The 24,118-nt window shown below is 36.4% G+C and overlaps 1 protein-coding gene across 1 annotated transcript in view; it reads left to right on the top strand.

Annotated features, from left to right (window-relative positions):
• ATRNL1 (attractin like 1) overlaps positions 1-24,118 on the top strand; it is a 785,280-nt gene that overhangs the window by 502,508 nt on the left and 258,654 nt on the right. The window contains exon 27 of the mRNA XM_068961441.1: positions 17,368-17,475. Within this exon, the coding sequence (XP_068817542.1) occupies positions 17,368-17,475 (108 nt within the window). The remainder of the gene's footprint in view (positions 1-17,367; positions 17,476-24,118) is intronic.

The raw sequence follows: 24,118 nt of genomic DNA on the forward strand, positions 1-24,118 counted from the left end.
GGTATATCAGTAGATAATACTTAAAATGATATTTGAAAATTCAGAAACTCTTAATCTCTTTTTAATACTGTTTATTTGAAAGGGTTCAGAGATCTTTTCATAAGAAGAGAGTACTATTTCCAACATTATACCCTGTCTTCCTGCCCTTTTGTTTGCACTAACAAAAATCTAGCCAGATTTGATACATTTTTCTCTGAAAGGTATGTTTTGCGTCAATTCCAGTTAAGTGTTTTAAGTCAGCAGAATATAGTGGACTATCATAAATTTTATTGTAAGTTCAAGCTGAAATGTTAGCAGCAGAATTGCTATAGGGTAGCATTTAACTCATTTATTTGCTTTATGTATTTGCTAATGTCTGTGATACATATTCCTTAGACTGATGAGCTTACAATAGCGTCTAACTTGAATTAAAATATGATTTTGGTCTCTTTCTCTTTTTTAAATTTTGTGGTCAATGCAACATTTAAACTAGAGGATCATTTGCTTAGTCATTTCACTTTTTGTATCAAGTAAGCAATCATTTGGGGAAATAAATTATAATTGTTTACTTAGGAGCCTTAGAGAGGAAACATGCATGTGTTTTGTTGAAAACTGTGGCATTCAGTGGATTGAGTAATAATTTATGTGATAGTCTTTTATTACTGATATGGAGAAGAGCTATATGAAAAGTAGCAGAGGCAATTGAATTTTCATGCCTACTTTAATGGTATTTATAAAAACTCTTTCACTTTCCTATAGTCTATATAATTTGTTTGAAATTTGTCTACTTGGCTTTCCAGTGGCTGATGGATATATGATGGTTTCTTAGTTAACAAAGCTTTAAACATCCAATACCGTGGCAGAGTTCCTTTCCTGTTTGTTGATATGTCACCCATTCTGATACCATGCATGTCCAACTCCTGTATATTACAGTGTTTGGTAATTAAAGTGTGTGTCGAAGGAATGATTGATACAAATGTAGTCCTGTTTTTCAAATCCTGGATCACAAACTAATTCCAATGTGTCTGAAAAGTAAAATCTTATTTCCTGTGGTTACTCTAACTAAAAAAGGAATAGAAAAGGCAGGGTGAAAAAAGATTTGTGGGATTCAGAAATGAGATAGTTTGAAAGATTCTGAGAGAAAGAAGGCATGAAAGGAAAGGAAAAATATACAGGATTTTGTAGTATGTAGAAGAAGGATAAAGGACTCTATTCTCAAAAAAGCAGAATTGTGAGATAAAATAATTATTCTGACCCAAATTATTTAATTGTCATGATGTGGCTCATTTGAATTCTACACATACTTTAAGTGTCAGTCTGACAGACTTCTGAAGGCCTTTAGTACCAGTCCAGCCTATGGAAATATGATCTTTTTCTGAGATCCTAGCATCTGTTTATGTCACTCACTTGACAACTCTTCACACATTTGCATTTCTGACTTGTTTTGCCATTAAAGTATTCTATTGTCAGTTAACATTTCATACCTTAAATCTCAATTTTGTAAGTAGAATATAAATCTGGAAGATAAGCACTCTGCCTTAATTCTTGTTAAACTCCACAGCCTTAGCCAAGCATCTTATATTATGGAAGATTCTCAATTTTCTAGTGATTGATTGAGTGTCCCTTGGACTGCAAGGAGATCCAACCAGTCCATCCTAAAGGAGATCAGCCCTGGGTGTTCACTGGAAGGACTGATATTGAAGCTGAAACTCCAATATTCTGGCCACCTGATGTGAAGAGTTGACTCATTTGAAAAACCCTGATGTTGGGAAAGATTGAAGGCAGGAGGAGAAGGAGACAACAGAGGATGAGATGGTTGGATGGCATCACCAACTCAATGCACATGAGTTTGGGTAAACCCCAGGAGTTGGTGATGGACAGGGAGGCCTGGCGTGCTGCAGTTCATGGGGTATCAAAGAATCAAACAGGACTGAGCAACTGAACTGAACTGACTGACTGAGTGTAATATATACCACTGTTCACCAAATAAACTAACTCACCCTATATTAAAAGCTAAAATAGCATTGAAAGAGCATGCAGACTTGGGTGAAATTTAGAAGCTTGGAAACATGTAGTTCATGAGTAAGTTATTTAGTTTGGTCATATGATAATCCTGAGATGAAAGACTGATGCTTGTGAGTCAAGATAGTATCAATATAAAGGGTGTGATAAATGGAAAGGGGATACATGAATCAGATTATTTACATTTTAGAGATGGTGGTTCTAATGAGTACTGAACTGGAATTAATTCCAAAGTGTATCCCTTGAGCTGAAAGTGTGTTCAGTCATAATTGCAGGACTTATGATAAATTGTCTTTGCCCCAAGACAGATTATAAAACTGGCACTGAGTCAAGAGAGAGAAATTGTAGGGGAATAGAAACCCGTCTGGACATCTGCTAGAAGGCACATTCTGCTGAAAGCTGAAGATAGGATCAATTCTTGACTTGCCTTGCCTACAACTTCACCTCTCAGAAGGTTGAGGAAATAGTGGACGTCCAGGTTGGGGGAGTATAAGTCCTGAGAGAGAGGGGAAATTGATTATATCATTTTAGAGTATATAAAAGTGAGGAAAAGGAATATAGGCGCTAAGCATATATGTACACCAGATTTTAACAGGATAGATTACAGAATGTTTACAGAAAAGCTGTTTGATCACATGGCAAAAGATGCTAAAATAAAATTGACTATCCTAACAATTAATCCAGAGAAGGCAATGGCAACCCCCTCCGGTACTCTTGCCTCGAAAATCCCATCGACAGAGGAGCCTGGTAGGCTGCAGTCCACAGGGTCGCGAAGTGTTGGACACGACTGAGCGACTTCACTTTCACTTTCCTGCATTGGAGAAGGAAATGGCAACCCATTCCAGTGTTCTTGCCTGGAGAATCCCAGGGACGGCAGAGCCTGGTGGGATGCCGTCTCTGGGGTCACACAGAGTCAGACCCGACTGAAGCGACTTAACATCAGCAGCAGCAACAGCAGCAATTAATCATTCATTTGTTTATTCCTTGATTTAGTCAGTAAAAGCAATGATTTTAAGAGAATCTAAAGCAGCTGGTGAATTAAGACCAAATCTGTACCTCTTACTTTTTTGTTAGGTTAACTTGACTGATACACCTATGATATGCTGCAGATACAATGTTTCAATGCATCTGGACTTCAGCAAGGGATTTAACAGTATCTGATATTCTCTTGAAGTAAACAGAAAAGTGTAATACTATAGTTATTATTGATGGTTTCTGAGGAGGGGGGCAATAACTAGCACTCTCTTCTCCACTTATCTTCTAAATAAACATAAACTAAACAATTAAATGGTTGTATCTAAACATAATGAACTCCAGAATTAGCATAGTTACGTGCTGTAGATAATGCTAGAATAGAGCATAGTTTGCATGTAGGGATCATTCCAGATAAGAAGTTATGAGATGAATGATCAGAGTAGAATTGACAGGTTTTTCCTAAGAATAAGAGAGGCAGACCTGAGTTGAACAATCCCAATTCATCAATAGAAAAAGTCACTCCTCCTCCTATTGTCAATTATGGCGTTGATTATACACCCGGAGGAAATCAACAATTTTTCCAGATAACTATTCTCAGCTTCAGGACAGAGGGCACCAAAACCAACCACTGCTTCTCTGGATATTCTCTTGGTAGCTGTGTGTGTGTGTGTGTGTGTGTGTGTGTGTGTGTGTGTGTGTGTTAGTTACTCATTCATGTCCGACTCTGTGACCCTATGGATTGTAGCCCACTGAGCTCCTCTGTCCATGGAATTCTCCAGGCAAGAATACTGGAGTGGTTAGCCATTTCCTTCTCAAGGGGATCTTCCCAACCCAGGAATCCAACCTGGATCTCCTGCATTGCAGGCAGATTTGTTACTATCTGAGCTACCAGGGAAGCCCTAGCACCTGTAGCAGTCAGTTTTTATTTTATATTCAGAAAGCCCTGAAATGGGTTAGAACAGTACATATATCAAATCAACCTCAATGACCCTCTTTACCTAAAGCTGGGACTTTATCCGCGATCTGTCCCCCCACTTCCAGTTCAGTTCCGTCGCTCAGCATATCCAACTCTTTGTGACCCCATGAACTGCACCACACCAGGCCTTCCTGTCCATCACCAATTCCTGGAGTTTACCCAAACTCATGTCCATTGAGTCAATGATGCCATCCAGCCATCTCATCCTCTGTTGTCCCCTTCTCCTTCTGCCCTCAATCTTTCCCAGTATCAGGGTCTTTTCCAGTGAGTCAGTTCTTCGCATCAGGTGCCAAAGTGTGGAGTTTCAGCTTCAACATCAGTCCTTCCAATGAACATCCAGGACTGATCTCCTTTAAAATGGACTGGTTGGATCTCCTTGCAGTCCAAGGGACTCTCAAGAGCCTTCTCCAACACCACAGATGAAAAGCATCAATTTTTCGGCACTCAGCTTTCTTTATAATCCAACTGTCACATCCATACATGACCACTGGAAAAACCATAGCCTTGACTAGACGGATCTTTGTTCGCAAAGTAATGTCTCTGCTTTTTAATATGCTGTCTAGGTTGGTCATAACTTTCTTTCGGAGGAGTATGCATCTTTTAATTTCATGGCTTCAGTCACCATCTGTAGTGATTTTGGAGCCCAGAAAAATAAAGTCAGCCACTGTTTCCACTGTTTCCCCATGTATTTCCCATGAAATGATGGGACCAGATGCCATGATCTTAGTTTTCTGAATGTTGAGCTTTAAGCCAACTTTTTCACTCTCCTCTTTCACTTTCATCAAGAGGCTCTTTAGTTCTTCTTCACTTTCTGCCATAAGGGTGGTGTCATCTGCATATCTACAGTCCATAGAGTGGCACAAAGCTGGACATGTCTTAAACAACTTAGCACTCACCAACAAGGCAACTCACTGTCTTACAGTTCTCTTTGCCATCAAATGCTATTGACCTGGTCAAGGGAATAGAATAGGGGCTTGACACAAATGACAATATTGGAAAAGATAGCTGTTAGGCATGTTAGTTGGAAGTTGAAAGGATCAAAGAGAATTCTGCACTCAAGGGAAAATACGTTAAAACAACAGTAACAATAAAATATGAAAACTTAAATATAATATGAAGTTTTGAATTTAGCTTAAAAAATTTACTTATAGAAGTGTTAGGTAGGGAACACTTGCTTTGATAGGAGTTCATGTGAGAAAGACCTGAAATCGTTGATTGGTTCCAACAATAGCATGTTTCTAAAAATAACAAGAAGCTATTTTTAAAGAAAGAGAAAAAAGGTACGTTAATTTAAAAGACTTAAGAGGGAAATTTCTGCCATATTCCACAGTAATCAGATCACATCTAGAATATTGTATTCATTTTACATTTTAAGAAGGGCATTGAAAAACCAAATGCTGAAAACCATATTATATGAGAAAGTTTTGTCTTAAACATGAGAACCTGACCCTCTTCCCAGAACATTGGTATATTCCATAGATGTCTGTTGCAAAATAATGAATGAAAAATTTGAATATTAGAATTGTTTATTTGAATATATTAGAAAAGTTTCAAACACATAACAAATTTAAAGCAGTTTTAGTGATATTAGAAGTATCATATTTAATTTTAATGGTCCACAAATGTCCCAAGAATAATGAACTTTCTAACAATGTTATAAACCTTTGGGGGAAAATACCATCTTAATAAAAAGTGGTTCTTCTGCTAGATATATTCAAGGATACCAGATAACCATCTGTAAGAAAAGTAATAGTACTTTTGATCCCACTTTAAAGGAAAATTTGAACCAGGTAACATTTAGGATTCCTTCCAGCTCTGAAAATGAGTTATTACAATGAATCTCTTATTATCATTGATTTTCTAACATTCTGATTTTTGTGGTTTAACACACCATTCCAAGTGCTTAGGAAAGTCAGTTTATACCAGTCATGAGTCATCTATGCTGCATCAAACTGCCCTTTACATTTTAAAAATCCAGATGATTGAAATTAGCTTTTTAAAATATTTCTATCATGCCTACTTTCAGAAAAGATTGAAAATAAATAATACTGCATATTAATCTGTCACAGTGATTAGTCTGAGCATCATAAGTACCTTCCAATGGAGAATTAAATATATTATAGTAAGTAGATGTCTTATTTTACAAAGAAATATTTTACAAAAGAACAATTTTTAGAGTTTCTCAATAATGAACTGAAAATGACTCCATTAGCTAATAGCAAAATAATCACATTTTTCTTAAAGGAAAAAATATTTTTAAAACATTGTTTAAGAGGAAAATGCCAGTGTTTCAATCATTTATATCTTCAGGAAGATTTTAAGTACCTCTTGAAAAACTTCAAAATTATTGTCACAAACTACTTAAATGTTCAACATGAACTCCTTATACACTAAATGAAAAAGCTAACCGGATTATGTAGCATTTAGAATTTCTTAACCTAGAAGCGAGCATGTTGTGGTTCAGAATTGAAACTTGAGCTTTGTATTGATTCCCAGAATCAGGGAGAAAAAAAAAAAATCTTTCTTTAGTAAATTAATTCTTAAGGGGGGAGAAAAGCTACTGAAGGATTGATCTGAGTTTTATTGTAACAAGAGCCTCTAGTCATAAATGACTGGCACACAAGCAAGAGTCGATGTGTCATTTCTATTGTAATCAGCTGCTTTTATATTTCCAGGCGTCAAGGTTGACTAGAGCATACTGAGTGCCGCTTGGATGTCAAAGTCATTCATTTGCTCTTCTTGAGAGCAGCACCGCTATTTCTTCTCTTGCAACTTAGGCCTTTAACTTGGGGAAGTAATATATTCTACAGTGTGACTATAGGAGTATTCTTTGTGGGTAAAAAAATTTTTTCAAGTGCAGGTTTCAAAATTTGAAATTATTTAGCTTCTCATTTTTGCTCGTTGAGGAGCAATATGTATTAAACATCCATTCTAGTGATCTAGCTTTTAAATGACCTTTTCAGTACTCATCCTTTGTTCATTTCAATTTGCTCAGATAAATTACAACCACCTGGCCTTTTGTATTAAAGAAGGTTACATACAAAATTGACCTTTCGAGTCTTACTGGGAGAGCTAGGTTCATTGTATTTGAGATTAACTGCTATTGCTGTTTTCTGGTTATGTCTTGAATAACTTTATTTGAGGAGGGTAAAGCCTATTTCTTTTGCCTGTTTGTTCCAAACTACTTCTAACACCAGAAGAATGGGCTATCTGTGCAGTACAAAAAGAAATTCTGTTAAAAAAAAATCTGATTTTTTTTGAATCCTATGATGCCTGATATGTATATGTTATTTCAATTTATCTTAACCTTGATAAAACCAAAATTATCCTTTGACCATCTGCTCCTTGCCACCTTGCTTAGCAAAACTCAAACTTCTTTCTTTTTGTTGAACACAGTGAGCTCACACTTCAAGCCTGAGGAGCTCTGGAACTTTGCATTTGCTCTTACCTCTGCCTGAAATGTTCTTTTTGGCTTTATTTGTTCTTGTTCCACTCACGTAATATTCCACTTGTTCTGCTTCATTTTGTGGTCTCTGTTTCGTTAGGGTGAGCTCTATGGCTATGGAAATATTTTATGTCTGGCCTGAGACATTGAAAAGTCCGTGCAGGATTCACAAGTCTCTTTTCTGCCTTCACGCTTAAGGAATCCCTGGGTTGAAATGGTAAGAGTCTTAGGACTGGAGCATCTGTATTGCTAAGTTACCAGATGCAAAGTTACCTGGAGTTATAGAAAGTTTATGTGAGCCAGAAATACACTTTTTTTGTGTTAAACTGAATTTTGAGAATGCACACCTACTCTGACTGAGTATTCAAGGTTTCAGGTCAAATGTGATTTCCGCAGAGACCTTCTGTAATCCTCCTGGTCTGCAGCGACTTCTCTCTCCACTGTCTTTCTCCCAACCTTTATATATTTTCTGTAGCAGTTTTTTTCTTTAATATTTTCATTATTTGTTTATATATGTATATGTTGAACAAACAAGACTTTTATCTGCTGTTAACTATGCTTTTAAGTGTCCAGAGTAATTTTCAAAACTGTCAATAAGCATTTCATTTTTTGACTTTTTGTTTTAATTATCAAAAAGTACAAACAGAACAAAATACTGCCTTACAAAACTCTGTTAAATTTTCTGTTGCTCATTAGAAAAGACGGTCTTGTATCCATCAGTACCTGAGCAGTTGGCTCTTGTAGATGAATCCATTCTGCATGATTTCTTTCATCTGGACATGAGATCATCTTTGGCAAAGTCAAAATCAGTGATGCCATCTCTGTCAATGTAGAATTAAGAATCCATATTTTAATTTTAAACTTGTCCAAAGTAACCTTCAGAAATGTTTGCAGTAGTTTTACATGTCTTCAGCTTTTAGCTCACTGAGAAACAGATAAGGTTCTGTTGCTTTCAAATCTAGGCTACTTGAATAATTCCTCCAGATCACAAGGTTCCCCCAGTTGTCACCTTCCATTGTCCCAGTGGATGATCTAGAGGGATCCCTGGTATTTTTTTGCATGCTCACTTGCTCAGTTGTGTCCAGCTGTTTGCAACCCCATGGACTGTAGCCCACCAGGTTCCTCTGTCCATGAGATTTCCCAGGCAGGAATACTGGAGTGGGTAGCCATTCCCTTCTGGGGGGATCTTCACAACCCAGGGATTGAATCAGAGTCTCCTGCATTGCAGGTGGATTCTTTACCATCTGAGCCACCAGGGAAACCGATGTTTTTTCCGTAGCACGGAAATGCTTGCTACATAGAAACAAAAGACTCACCTCATATATCCGTTCCTAGAAAAGTGTCTGGAACACAGTAAGAGCTCAGTAAAAGTTTTTTCACTGAGTGAGTAATCACAGCCAAATGTAGTCACCAAGTAGATCAAGAACTTCTGTGAAATTGTTCTAAGACTAGGCATTTATTTATTTATTTAGATGGAGAGAGGGAAGGGAAGGAATGAAGACTCTGCCTAGAATCTAAATCTAAATTCTTCAAGATTCACCCTTTGGAACACCAAGTAAAGAAGAATTTCAGCATCTGCTTCTGTTCCTTAGGAAATTCCTTAAGAAGACAGTAACAGTTGACTGAGAATTGTTTTCTTTTTTAAAAAATATTTATTTGTTTTATTTTTTTGGCTGTGTCAGGTCTTATTTGTGGTTCATGAGCTCAGTTGTGGTGGTGTATGAGCGTAGTTGCCCATGGCATGGGGGATCTTAGTTCAGATCCCCCTTTGTTCAGGGATCGAATCTGCATCCCTTGCCCTGGAAGACAGATTCTTGACCACTGGACCACTGGGGAAGTCCCTGAGAATTGTTTTCTTATTGCTACTGTGTGAAGATAAGTGCCACGTGATGTAACAGCCATGCTTGTTTTCTCATCAGTGAATTATATAAGACATGTTGCCGTATGTAAGATAAAAGCAAGTGTACACAAGTATATCATCTGCATAACCAAAATTTTGCATGGAATATCAACTGTTTACTGTTACTAAGTGACCAATGATTTTCTTCTGAAAAAGTGTTCACAAGATGGACTTCTCCATTAGTGTAGTCAACAGACACACAGTGGATGAAAACCAGCAATTGACAGCACTGGAACACGTATGAATATTTCATTTACACGAGAGAGAGATGATGAACCTACTCATTCTTTCCTAATTTACTTACAATTATTAAGAGAATTGTTGGCAAATGCTAGCAGTTCCTGGAGTAGATGTGGTAATTTGGTAGGGATGGTGGGGCTAGTGAGTTTTACTTTCTTTGTTTCCTATACGTCACAACCAGCTTGATCTCTCTAAACAAAGGGTTTGACCATGGTCTATCCAATGATAGGAAGCTTGACTTATTTGATAAGCAGCCTTGTAGGGTGCTGGAAGACACAGCGTTTATATTAAGAAATGTTCCATCCTTTTGATATTAAACCTACTTTCCATGAGGACTTGTAGTGATTGACATGTACAGACAGTTTTTGGATGTTCTTTCCGTTTTCTTGGCTTCAAACTTCAGTTGGGAATAATTGTGCCATCTAAGAAATATGGTTTTGGTTTCAATGATGTTTAATTAATAATGCATAACCATAAATATATGAGGATAAGAAAAGTCTGTCATACTCTCTTTCCTTTGACGTTGCCTAAATTAACCTAAACAAAGCCAGCTCAGACTTAAAATGCCCATACTCACAAAAGTTGAATGTCTTTTTCTGTAATTCCTGTCAGTAGAAAGCTGACTCTTTGCCACCCCATGGACTATAGCCTGCCAGGCTCCTCTGTCCATGGAATTCTCCAGGCAAGAATACTGGAGTGGGTAGCCAGCTGTTCCCTTCTCCAGGGGATCTTCCCAACCCAGGGACTGAACCTAGGTCTTCTGCATTGCAGGTGGATTCTTTACCATCTGCACAACCAGGGAAGCCCTTTAAGACCTTATTGTATGCAAATGATGGTGATGCTACCAGCCACATAGTTTGTGCCTCTCTCTTCTTGATAATATTGAAAATTTTTAGGGTTCCATGAGATATATTTCACATGGAAGTTCAGTTCACTTTAGTCTCTCAGTCGTGTCCGACTTTTTACGACCCCATGAATCGCAGCACGCCAGGCCTCCCTGTCCATCACCAACTCCTGGAGTTCACTCAGATTCACGTCCATCGAGTCAGTGATGCCATCCAACCATATCATCCTCTGTCGTCCCCTTTTCCTCCTGCCCCCAATCCCTCCCAGATCAAAGTATTTTCCAATGAGTCAACTCTTCGCATGAGGTGACCAAAGTACTGGAGTTTCAGCTTTAGCATCATTCCTTCCAAAGAAGTCCCAGGGTTAATCTCCTTCAGAATGGATTGGTTGGATCTCCTTGCAGTCCATGGGACTCTCAAGAGTCTTCTCCAACAGCACAGTTCAAAAGCATCAATTCTTCGGCACTCAGCCTTCTTCACAGTCCAACTGTCACATCCATACATGACCGCTGGGAAAACCATAGCCTTGACTAGATAGACCTTAGTTGGCAAAGTAATGTCTCTGCTTTTGAATATGCTATCTAGGCTGGTCATAACTTTTCTTCCAAGGAGTAAGTGTCTTGTAATTTCATGGCTGCAGTCACCATCTGCAGTGATTTTGGAGCCCCCAAAAATAAAGTCTGACACTGTTTCCACTGTTTCCCCATCTATTTCCCATGGAAGTTATGATATCATAAAATCGATATGAATAGATGATACCTTTAGAGTCAAGATAATTCACTACAGAGTAGTGACATTGCACATACAACTGCATAAAACGCAAAGCTTGAAAACACTGAGCTAGACGAAGGGAAGAAATAAAAGGAAACTGTAGAAACATATGTTTGAACTTCAAACCCATTCTGTGCTTCAGAAGTTCTTATTTACCAAATAGGGATGTATAGGGAATTTTAAAGTTGTCTTGCTTGCTTTTATAATTTACTCCATTCTGTTTTATTTTTAAGCATGAATATATATTGATCGATTTGTTTGTTAAAAGAATTTAAGAAAACATGGAGTTACATTTTGATTCTAAAAGAGAGCCAATTAGTTTCTAAAGACAGTAGTAAGTTAAATTATTGAATCTACTGAAATTGGGAAAAAATTAATAAAAGTGTCATCTTTTAGTGCTCGATTCGTAGATGCATAGATTTTTCTAGTGCTCATCTATTTACCCATTATAGGTCTATATAGTCTGTAGGTTAAAAAATCTCTCGACCAGAGGATCTATAGGTCCCTTTTAAGTCTAAACTCTGTGATGACTATCTTTTATTCATATCAGTGATATGTTCAGTGTTATTCAGATGACAACAAAGACCTTCAATTGCAGGCATTATTTAATCTTTATCTTGACATTTTATTTTACTTTAAGGGCTTCCCTATTAACTCAGAGAGAAAAGAATCTGCCTGCCGTGCATAAGACCCAGGTTCAAACCCTGGGTCAGGAAGATCCCCTGGAGAAGGGAATGGCAACCCACTCCAGTATTCTTGCCTAGAGAATTCCATGGACAGACCATGGAATTGCAGAATTGGACACGACTAAGCAACTAACACTTTGACATTTTATATAAGAGTTTTAGTTTTAATTTGAGTTTCAGTTACTTTGAATTATATATATAATTTTAGGAATATTCACACATACACTTTCACACATACATTAACATGAGTACGTTTTATACTGATATAATCTCTTGGCATTTTAGAGGAAGTATTGAACTTTGTATTTCGGAAAATTTAGAAAAATTTTCCATTTCTCCTCTCTTCCTCTCTCTGGTAGTAGGCTTGATGACAGTAAAGGTCGGTTTTGTTTCTGACATATTACTGCTCAAACAACAAACCTGCATACCTGAACAATCTACCTTGAATGTCTGCTGTGACCATTTGACAGTTAAGGACATTTTACTTTAAAATAATGAAGAAAAACTGAGTAAACTTGTAGCTTGCAGATTTGGTTATAAAAATGATAGAATTATCATGCTTTCCTAATTCATTGATGCACTATCCTTCCACTAAAAAAAATGATCTTTTGCTTATTATACTTTATGTTGTGTCTGTGTTAATAATAGAAATACTTTTTCATGAAATGTTGCTTTATATATAATTCAAGCTCCTTGTTCATTTTAGTATGTAAGCTCAAAAATAATGACTAAAGAATTTTGATTGATCCTCTTATACCTTTCCAAATCTAAATAATTTTTATTAAAATATGAATGTATTGTGATGACTTTATGTCAGTTTTCCTTATAATATTTACAGCATGGTAATAAAGTGAATGAAGAGAGGTAAGAAGCCTAGTGGTGATTTGTTGGGTCCACAGAATTGACCCATTGTAAAAAAATGAATATCCACTTACTTTTAAGCATAAAGGCATACATTGTAGACTATCAGAAACAGTGTGATTGTGTTAGTTGCTCAGTCGTGTTTGACTCTTTACAATCCCATGGACTGTAGCCCACCAAGCTCCTCTGTCCGTGGAGTTTTCCAGGCAAGGATACTGAAGTGGATTGCAATTCCCTTCTCCAAGGGATCTTCCCAAACAGGAATCAGACCCAGGTCTTCCCACATTGCAGGCAGATTCTTGACTGAGCCACCAGAAAGCGGAATATCAGAGGACATATACTTTTAAAAGCTTCTTCAAAATTCAGTTCAGTCACTCAGTCATGTCTGACTCTGCAACCCCATGAACTGCAGCACGCCAAGCCTCCCTGTCCATCACCAACTCCCAGAGTTGACCCAAACTCATGTCCATTGAGTCAGTGATGCCATCCAACCGTCTCATCCTCTGTCATTCCCTTCTCCTCCTGCCTTCCATCTTTCCCAGCATCAGTGTCTTTTCAAATGATTAAAATCAGTTTAATCAAAACTTGCCTTCAGTCACATTCAGATGATACAGATTTTTATACTTTGTCACTCATTCATTGTCTATTCATCAAATACTATTGACTACAAACTAAGTGCCGAGCAAAATAAAAAACAGAAATAAATTTTTGCCTTAACGATTTCAGGAAAGCATGAAGGTTTGAGGAGATATTGCCACACTAATATCATAAATAACTTGTAGGTAAGATGATAACTTCACACCTGGGATGGAGTGGAAGGGTATTTGGAGGTATGGGGGGAGGCTAGATGGAACCTGAACATAGGAGGCAGGCAATAGGAAGACAACTGGAAGCGAGTTGGTTACTGTTTTGATTTTTTTTTTTTTTTTTTTTTAGTGTGTGTGTCTTTAAAGATTATTATCCTGAATCCATTAGAGTTTTAGCTTTAGGGGTGATTGGAAAAATCATTAATATGAACTTCGGGGACTGGTATGATATTTGTAGTAGTATTAGTGTGTGGAAGCATTTCGTATATACATTTGATAGAATCAATCTGTTCTCAGTTGCCATCTTTAAGCATGGATTTTCATATTATTTTTAATTTCATGGTTTGTTTTGTAAGAGATTTTGAATAATAAAACAACGATCATACATAACAAACGTGATAGTGAGAACATCCATAATTTTAAAATGTCCTTCACCACGGCGTTTACAGCAACATGATTATAATCTATCGCATTATGATCAGTGTGTTCTTTTGGCCTTTTCTTTCTGCTGAATAATTGGCAGCTGCATATTAGTTATAAAATAGATCATCTGTTATATGGTTTCTTATCTATATACAAAATGTCAAACTTCATTTTATATAAAAATCACAACCAACAAATAATTTTTGAAAGTTCTTACGGAAGTACTCTATGATTTCCTCACAATTTTTAGGTTGAGTTTTTATCATTCTTAGTCACAAATGGCAGGAAGAGGTTCCAAATTAAATTCATTTTTACCACAATCATGACATTTTCCAACTGTCTCATAAATTTGCAACATTTGTTAAAAGGGAGACTAATAGAGCAAAATGTGTCACTAGTGCCGAAGAAAACGGGCTTGTGGTAATTAGAGTGCCATCTTTAAAGACAAAGTTAGGGCTTGAAATTTTAACATAATAATTGTACCAATGAACTGTTACTGAGTTCTCACAATGTGCCAGATTCTGTGTCGAGCAGTGCAAATGCATTAAGTATTAGCAAAACTTCTAATAGTATTCCTCTTCCCATTTAATACAGAATAAGCCTTAGAAAGGTCTATGTAATTTGATGATGGTGCAGTAGGTAATGGGTAGAGAAAATGGGAATCGAAACAAGTTCTCTAAGGGCTAGTTGTAGGTGTAGACACTATCAATAGCCCAATTTTGGTATAAGAAAATGTGAGGCTTATAGAGGTCTAAATAATTCGGAGAGGTATAAATAGTAACTTAAACAGCTACTAAGTGGAAAACCAGGTATTCAAACACAGATTCTTCTAACTCTAGAGTCTAACTAAATACCTGTCAATATCATCATTAAATTTCCAGGAAATTTGAGTTGTAAGCATGAAATTTGAATTGTTTATGTCTCTTATGTTTTGACACAGAAGGGGCAAAATTCAAGAAGTAATGCATGTAGATGTTAACTGGCAAAAGAAAGGACAGTTGTTAAGGACTCGGCCGAGAGCCAGGAATTTAGTAGCATGACAAATCTCACTTTGTTCCATGTTATTATTTTAGGGTCATCCTATCAAAGCAAGAGTGTTTTAGGATAAAATTTTTTACTCCCCCTAAGTGTCCCTGGTCAGAACCATTTCATTAGGTTCCCCAAAGTCAGAAACTTGGGTACACTAGCCAAAGTCCTCGAACTAGTCCTCTGTTATGTGACCCAGAGTGAATTAATTTGGCTAATTTCCTGTTTGTAACCTTTGCTGTACACTGCCTTGTGCTCTAATTATTTTTATTTCACCGTATCTTGTTTTACAAACCTCAGTGTTATGGTCCTGGGCAAGAACAGTGTCTTTCCTCTTTGCAAAGAGTACTGTAGTAACATTCAGTTCTTAAAAACTGATGAAAACTCAATGCTCAGAAGACAAACTGGAATCTTTTAAAATACCTTTTTGTCCTACTAATAACCTTTTTTAAATGAATAAAACTATCAATCACTGATTTTTCTTTATTATGAGTGTAGGAGGTGGTCACAATAATACATTATTTTTCAGAGAAATCTAGTCTTTGTTAAAGATAGTGAATTTAGAATAATCATAGATTTACATTACAATCTGTGGGACCGAGTTCTCATTAATTATATTTTGTAGAGCTATAACTTTTAGGTGTAACAAAAAGGCAAGGTGAAGAAACAAATTTCTTTTTTTAAGAATCAGTTATAGGAGATGCCATTTGTAAGCTAAGGGAAACTAGTAAAAATGAAGAAACTTTAATACAAATGTTAGAAAATTGCATTAATCCAAACTAGAATTTATAGTTTTCTCAAGGGAATTATTATATTAACTGTAACAGAGGCAGTTTGTGTATTCCTGTGTGTGTATCTGTGTGTGCATTTATGTTTTACCAGAGGAAAAAGAATGTGGTATCTTCCACACTTAGCATCCATTGGTATTTGGAGTAACATTATGTTTGCATTTTGCATAGACACAGTATTCAGATCAGTTGGCCACTCCTATCGAAAGAGACACAAATAAGATTCTCTTGGCCAGCAGCTGTATTTTTAATAGTGCAGGTCTGAGTTTATATTAAAGTGAATCATTTGAATGATTTAGATCACATTTGCTTTTTACTCTGAATATGTTTTTAATATGTCTTCATTATGTATCTTCTTCTAAAAATACATACAATTTAAGACCTTGAACTCTAGCTAGGTAATAGTTGCATTATTTCTGTCCCATATTCACAAGTGGATGTTCTCTCTTCAATAATAAAAGTAAGCCCTTAAATTATGTTTAAGATGCTCATTACATGAACACTGTCACGGCGGTGTCACAAGTGTTAAAATAAAAATGTTAAATAATAAAGTGCCATCAGGTGTTGGTTTTTGTTCCTTCATCATGAGAAAGGGAACGTTATGAATGATGCATCACAGTGTTCTGTACATTTACATTCAAAGACCAGTTGTTAGTTTTAAGTTACTGCCAGTGAATCTTTAGAAGTCACTGTGAATAATGAAGCCATTCATTGTGTTCAAGGATTTTGTCTTTCTTCAGTGATAGGATTTTCTTCTCATTTGAAAGCGTGTTTCATTACATTGCTCATCTACTTTTAATATTTAATAATAATTTTATTAGCTGTGTCGAATGAGGAGGGCAAGATTTGCAATATCTAGTACTGGTCATCAGTTTTTTCTTATCATGACTTAATGAATATTATAATTACAAGGGGAGGCAGAAATATAAATTAGCTGGGTACTTGGTTGGGACTTGCTGGTTTATTGGTTTTTGTTTGAGCAAAGCCGAGAAGAGATGCAAAGAGAAGAAATGAATATCTGAGAGTGTTTTAGAAGCCCTGGCACACCTTTTTGCAACCTACTAATCATTTTCATTTAAATAATAAACACCATGGCTTTGAATAAAGTTAAAAACATTGACAATAAAAATTCCTGCTGGTGCTATAGCAATTGACAAGGGGATCTTGATGACTTACAAGACTGGGTCTTGGCGGGTGTATGTTCCTTTAATCTCTATTAATGCATTTTGACAACTTTTTATTCTCTTTTCTCAATCATTTGTACTGCTGTTTGCTTTCAGCTAAGACACAGGCATGAGTTATTTTGAGTAGAAAGACTTGGCACACCTGTCATCATAATAGCAGTTTTTACTTAAGTAGTACCTCTCAGCTGAAGTTTTCAAAGTGCTTTTCACTCGGCCTGTGAGGTGGTAGTCAGGAGGCACCATACATTTCAAGCCTATAAGGAAATATAACCCAGGCATTGAGGAAAAAATCATTTTCATTTTTAGTGATCTAGATACGAATATGTGTATTATAACCTCTAAATTTTAGATGCCATTTTTTTCCAAACAGGACTAGATATTGTTGAATTTAACATGTCCTAAAACCTGTCTTAAAATGAGTGCTTTTTAACCCCCTCCAGCAACTGCTTCGAGAACGACAGCAGATGGCCAGCCGTCCCTTTGCGTCTGTTGATGTAGCCCTGGAAGTGGGAGCTGAACACACAGACTTTCTGCGAGGGTCATTAGAGGTAGGAACAGTGATGGCGAAAGGGGGCCGCTGTGATTTGCATGTGTATATTACTTCTCTAATCTACATCTGCTTGTGAAGCCAAACAGAGTCTGATTATCTAGAGTTGACAAGATTCAGCTACATATGTTATGCCATTTTCAAGGTACATAGTTTTAATAGTATGACATGAGCTGTAACAAAAGCCACTGGAGAATCTATTAGTCTAGGCAAGAGTGACAGACTGCTCACCTGGCACCCTTTCCCTGACAGATAGGAACTGAAGGAATTTAAGATACAGGTACGATGAAAGAAACAAAGGATCTATATTTAGTCCTGGGAGTGCCTAACACCCCTCAGTTAACAGGTCACATCTGTTTTATTAACAAAGTTGACTATAAAAGGTGGGTGGAAATGAGTTGCATTTTAATTACATAGTTTCACTTTTTGAATGTTGAAGGTTGTAGAATATAGTGAATATTTTAATTTTATGGCTGTATTAGAACAGTATTATATTACAAATGGGGAAATGGATTATGGTGAAAAAGAAATGATTATGTGCAAGTAAATGTGGTATTCGGATCTTGAAATAGTACATGACATGGTTTCTGAAAATAATGGGGGTTCCCAAAGAACAAAAATCCACAGATTGTGATTAACGACTCATGACAGCATTCTGAGGCATAGTAATTTTATTCTGTGCTTAATTTCCAGATTTTTTTTGTGTTATACATGGTAAGATGTTTAAACAGGAAGTTTTAAAAATACCTTATAGTTGAAATATTTTATTCACCTTTTAAAAAGTACCCTTAATGTGACTGATTCATGTTGCTATATTTCGACTTTGCTTTTCTTTGAGGAAAGCAAGGTATATAAAAATAGACTCCTCCTAATACCTAGGCACAAACATAATTGATTTTGTCCATAAAGTTTTTGATTATTCTGAAAAAAATAAAACTAAATCAGACCTTATGATGCTATACAAAGGACCAGTTTTTAGAGACATTTCTCTAAATTTTTTTTTTTAGCTTTTGTATCCTTGATTTTTTACTACTCTAGATCACAGGCTGTCACAGAAGCTTAGAACATTAGATAATATGTGGGTGTATCTTCTATTGCTTAGGGAGCAGTGCTCTAATTTCTAACTTTGCAGTAAGTGCTCTAATTTCATTCTGACCCTTAATTTCAAATAACTTTAGTATAGAACTTTTAACAAATTGAAAACTATATCTGAATCTTAACTTCCTTTTTCTCCTCATCTATTTAAAGCATTCTTGAATGCTGTTAAAACCCAACTCACAAGAGAAAAACAAATGTAAATGACATATATGTAAGTTGAGATAAAACACTCATAAACTTAAGGAACAGATGTAATAAATATACATAGTAAATACTTTATTTTGTAGAGTTTAAAAACTTCTACCTCTACTTTCTTTTTGCTCATATTTACTTGGTAGTCCTTTTATTTGCTTATTTCCGACTTCTCTGTATCCTTTTGTTATTACTAGTTATATGAATGACTGGTGTGTCTCTGTTTCTTTTGTATTACTTGTTTTCTAAAATTTAAATTCAGAGTGTCATGGAAGAATAAAACCTACCTGCTGCTGCTGCTGCTAAGTCACTTCAGTCGTGTCCGACTTTGTGTGACCCCATAGATGGCAGCCCACCAGGCTCCCCTGTCCCTGGGATTCTCCTGGCAAGAACACTGGAGTGGGTTGCCATTTCCTTCTCCAATGCATGAAAGTGAAAAGTCAAGTCACTCAGTTGTGTCCGACTCTCAGCGACCCCATGGACTGCAGCCTACTAGGCTCCTCCGTCCATGGGATTTTCCAGGCAAAAGTACTGGAGTGAGCTGCCATTGCCTTCTCCAAAACCTACCTACCTACTCCCATTTAGAAAGACTTCTGGAGATCTGGTTTTACTTACCAATGTGTAGTTTTGTTGGGTTTTTGTAAACAGCTTTGTTAAAATATAGTTCATATGCCATACAATTTACCCGTTTAAACTGTGAAATTTAGGGGTTTTAGTATATCCACAATTGTGTAACCATCACCAAAAATCAGTTTTAGAACGTCTTCGTCTCCCCTTAAAGAAACTCCCTTCTCACCCCCTCTCTTTTTCCCAAAGCCTCATTCGCAGCTGTAGACAAGCCCTAATCTACTTTTCGTCCTTATATGAGTTTCCTGTAGTATATTTTCATTCTATTTCATACAAATGGAGTCATACAATATGTGGTCTTTCATGACTAGCTTCTATTACTTAGCCTTAATGTTTTCAAGTTTCATCCCACATTGTGGATGAGTATTTAATTTCCTTCTATTGTCAAGTAATATTTGATATTATTGATATAAGAGGGGTGACTCAGGTGATAAAGAATATGCCTGCCAATGAAGAGACATGGGTTCAATCCCTGAGTCAGGAAGATGCCCTGGAGTGGGAAATAGCAACCCACTCCAGTATTCTTGCCTGGAAAATTCCAGGGACAAAAGATCCTGGCTGCTACAGTCCATGGGGTCACAAAGAGCTGGACACGACTAAGCAACTGAGCATGTACACACACATTATTGATATAGCGCAATTTGTTTTTGCACTCGTGAGTTGATGAACATCTAGGCTGTTTCTGCTTTTTGAATATTTTGAAAAATGCTACTGTGAATATTTGTCTACAAATTTTGTTTCCTTTTTGTTGGAATATATAAATAAGAAGTGAATTTTTGGGTAATATGGTAAGTTTTTTATTACTTGTTGAAAAGACTTTCTATCTCCACTGAATGATCTTGGGACTCCTATTTCAAATCAGTTGACCAAGTGTGAGAATTTGTTTTCGTAATCTCAAAAAGGTGAAGGTAAGGTGAAGTCACTCAGTCATGTCCAAATCTTTGCAACCCCATGGACTGTAGCCTACCAGGCTCCTTCCATCCATGGAATTTTCCAGGCAAGAGTGCGGGGGTGGGTTGCCATTTCCTTCTCCAATACCATTCCATTAATCTATAGATCTATCATATGACAGTACAGCGCTATTTTGATTACTATAGTTTTGTAGTAAGTTTTAGAATTAGAAAATATGAGTCTTCCAGCTGTATTTGTTTTCAACATTGTTTGGCTTTTCTGTGTCCTTTGAATTTTGACAGGAATTTTAGGATCAGTTTGTCATTGTCTGCAAAGAATCTCACTAGTACTTTAATAGGGATTGTATAAAATATGTAAATCAATTTGGGAGAATTTACAGTATCTTAACATGTACTTTATTAAGGTAGTAGCTTTGTTAATTGAGTACCTTTATCCATGCTCCAAATAAATTTAGGATTCTAAATTCAATATCAGATTTTCTTCATCTTGATAAACAAGTATGATTTCTGATATTTAAAATTCCCTATATCCATATATTTCTGATCTCAAGTAAATTGACAATTTAAATTTTTTTAAAAATTTAAAGTTGAAAATATTGTCCTTCAGTAATTTTTATAGCTTAAATTGTTTTCTTATATGAATTTAATATCAGAAATAAATAATGACTGCTAACTACTAATTGATTTAATATTCTTTGGAAAATAATAGAAGTAAAAGCACAAGGTTTAAAATCATATTTTGTTTTTTCCTTTGCATTTTGTAATTACTGCTAAGTAGAAGTTATCTATCTGCTGTATATACACATACATGTGTGTACATATACATTTGTATGTTGTATGTGAGATTTACTTTCCATTGTCACAGTGCTCTAGATCCACTTCAAATCTCTTTTTATATACATAACCTAGTATGATGTGGCATTGATTTGCTTACACAGCAAAATATGAAGCCTAGGCCTATTCTGAGATAACATTAAGGACTTTATTTAAACCTAGAAAATAAAAGTAATTTTAAAATTCCTTTGCTGGGTTTTTCTTAAAATTCAGAGATGAAACTCAACCCAAAGCCATAGGTTGGTTAGCTGGCTATTACTATTTTGTACATATTCATTGAGTCTTCATAATGTGGTAATTTAAGGAACAGATTTCTTTCAATTTAAATTGGACTCTCTGAGTTCCACATCTATATTGTCAGGGGGAGAATATAGGTATAATATAGAATTACTTATGCTTGATGCATCCATAGTAATGCTTCTGTACACCAAAATGTCCTATTCCGTGAAGTAGACGTGTTCCTAAAAGTTTGTGTGAGTTGATTATGTTTGTTAATGGATGAAGAGTATTCAGTCTTCATAGGAACTGTGTGTAGTAAACCCTAGGTGTAAAAACTCTTTGTGAGTGAAAAAAAGATTATGTTGTGAATAATCACCCCCTAAATTATCTGTAAGCAAGTTTGAGTCATTATATTTTTCTAAATTATAGTGAAAAATTAAGGACTTATTCAAATTTAATAAATACACTTAGAATATAAATTTATAAACTGAATGTGTTAGTTGATTTTAAATTTATTGTAAAAAAAAGGGTTATTTTTGTGATGACCTTGTGACCCATATAGTGTATATTTATCAATTTTCTTCCACTGAGGAATAGCATGTTAATTTAGAGTAATTGCTTAACAGATGTTTCTGGCATGCTGCATATACATTAAGCACTCTTCTTAGCACTTTAGAAGCATCAGGGAACACAACAAAGAATGCTGTCCTTGTGGAGTTCATATTCTAACAGGGAGAATGCTGCTGCTGCTGCTGCTGCTGCTGCTGCTAATTTGCTTCAGTCATGTCCGACTCTGTGCGATCCCATAGACGGCAGCCCACCAGGCTCACCCGTCCCTGGGATTCTCCAGGCAGGAAGAGAATACTCCATCCCACTGGAGTGGGATGCCATTCCCTTCTCCAATGCATGAAAGTGAAAAGTGAAAGTGAAGTCCTAGGTTATTTAATATGTTAGGAAGTGGTAAGTGCAATGGAACAGGAAAAAAGTAAAACAGGATAAGGTTTGGAGAGTGCTTTGTGGAGTTGGGGGAGAGCATGCATATTGAATCGGGTGTGGTCAGGGTGACCTCATTGAGAAGGTGAGAGTTGAGCAAGGCTTGAAAGAGGTAAAGGAATTAATCAGATGGCAGATTCTCAAGGGAAAGTGTTCCTAGCAAAGAAAATGGCTAGAGCAGAGGTGCTAAGGTGGTGGGCATGTCGGATAAGTTCATGAAACAGCAGGCTTTGGGCAGGGGCAGGTACAGGATGAGGCAGAAGATACAGGGTCTTATAGACCTTTTGTAAAAACTTTGACATTCAATCCTAAGCGAAGAGGAGAGAGTCAGTTGCAGGATTGACTGACATAATCTGTTTCTAAAAGATTATTCTGCCTTTGGGGTTGAGAATAGTTAGATGTGGGATATCATTCGATGGTTTCCTGACAAGCAGACATCAAGACAAGGAATTGGTTCATTTGAAGAACATGCTGGTAGGGAAATGAGAAAGGGAATGGAGAGCAGCTAATACCACTATGGTAAACTAGGGCTTGATTTCCATGGAGACACTCTGAGAGTCAGGGTAAAACACAAGTCACACTACGGACATCAGGGCAACAGAGCTGAGTGTTTGTTCCTCAACTCCCTCCAATCACTGATCGAGGGCCACTTCCCAGGAAGTCCCAGAAAGCCCCCAGGCAAAGAAATGAAGGATTTGGGTTTGGAAATTAGCAGAAAACGGACATGGTAACTGAGAGGTTGGAAATCAACCCAAAGTTTCTGCTATGAGGGGCAAGTTTAGAGGGAGAGAAGCTTGTTACAAAGCTTCTGTGGGAATCCATGCAAGAGGTAATGGTGGCGAGAGGCGGATTTTAGCAGTGAAGTGTCTGATTCTGGACTTTGTTTTTAAGTCATGATGTGTTCTTATTTTGAAACTCTTTCTAGAGACTTTGTGTTTGTAAGATCCAAACAGAAAAGAAGACAGGATTTTTTCTCCTTAACTAACACTGTAATGGATCGAGAGCCTCTTATGCTGTTGTACGTGCTCACTAAGAGAAATAGTCGCAGTCTCTCAGAATACCCTCTCAAACAACAAAATTCGTGCCTTTCCTCTATAATGACAGAAACCACGAGAAACTGAGGTAAAAGAACCGAGAGGCCATTAAGTGACTTAGATTGACTAGGCTTCCTAGGTCTGGTGTCACATGAAAAGTATACAGTTTGGTCACAAACAAGTTAATTGATAACCCTTTAGTTTGATGTTAAAAATGTGCTTTCCTTGTTCATGTTTTTTTGTGGGGAGAGTAGTGGTAGGAAGGAAGGAGTTGGCAGTTTTGTAAACTTAGATAAGTCCTCCAATCTCACTGATAGTTTTTGCTGGGATATTATTCTTTGTTTCTATTTTTATTTCAAATTATTTTAGCCAATTATTTTTTGCTTCCTACCTCTAATACTGAAAAACTAGAAACCATTTTAATGGCCAAAAGTAAAGCATTTGTTACTTAATTTATTATATTTTACAAAATGGTGTATAAATTCTGATCTATTTTTTGATAAATATTGAAAAAAGTCTGGTATAATAAATTCTTAATAATAAATGTTGTATAGGTGGGTGGCATATATGGGTTATTCATGTTGCAAGTCATTGTTGTCCTTTCTATTATGGTATGCATGGCTGTTTTTAACAAGGAAAAAATAAAAGCAACAACAAAGCAAAAATATAAAATATTAAGTTTTTCCCTCAAGTTTTAGACCCTTGTATTGACTGCATATTGGAGCTTGAAATTTTG

Source organism: Capricornis sumatraensis, chromosome 23, assembly GCF_032405125.1.
Source record: "Capricornis sumatraensis isolate serow.1 chromosome 23, serow.2, whole genome shotgun sequence".
Lineage (NCBI taxonomy): Eukaryota > Metazoa > Chordata > Mammalia > Artiodactyla > Bovidae > Capricornis > Capricornis sumatraensis.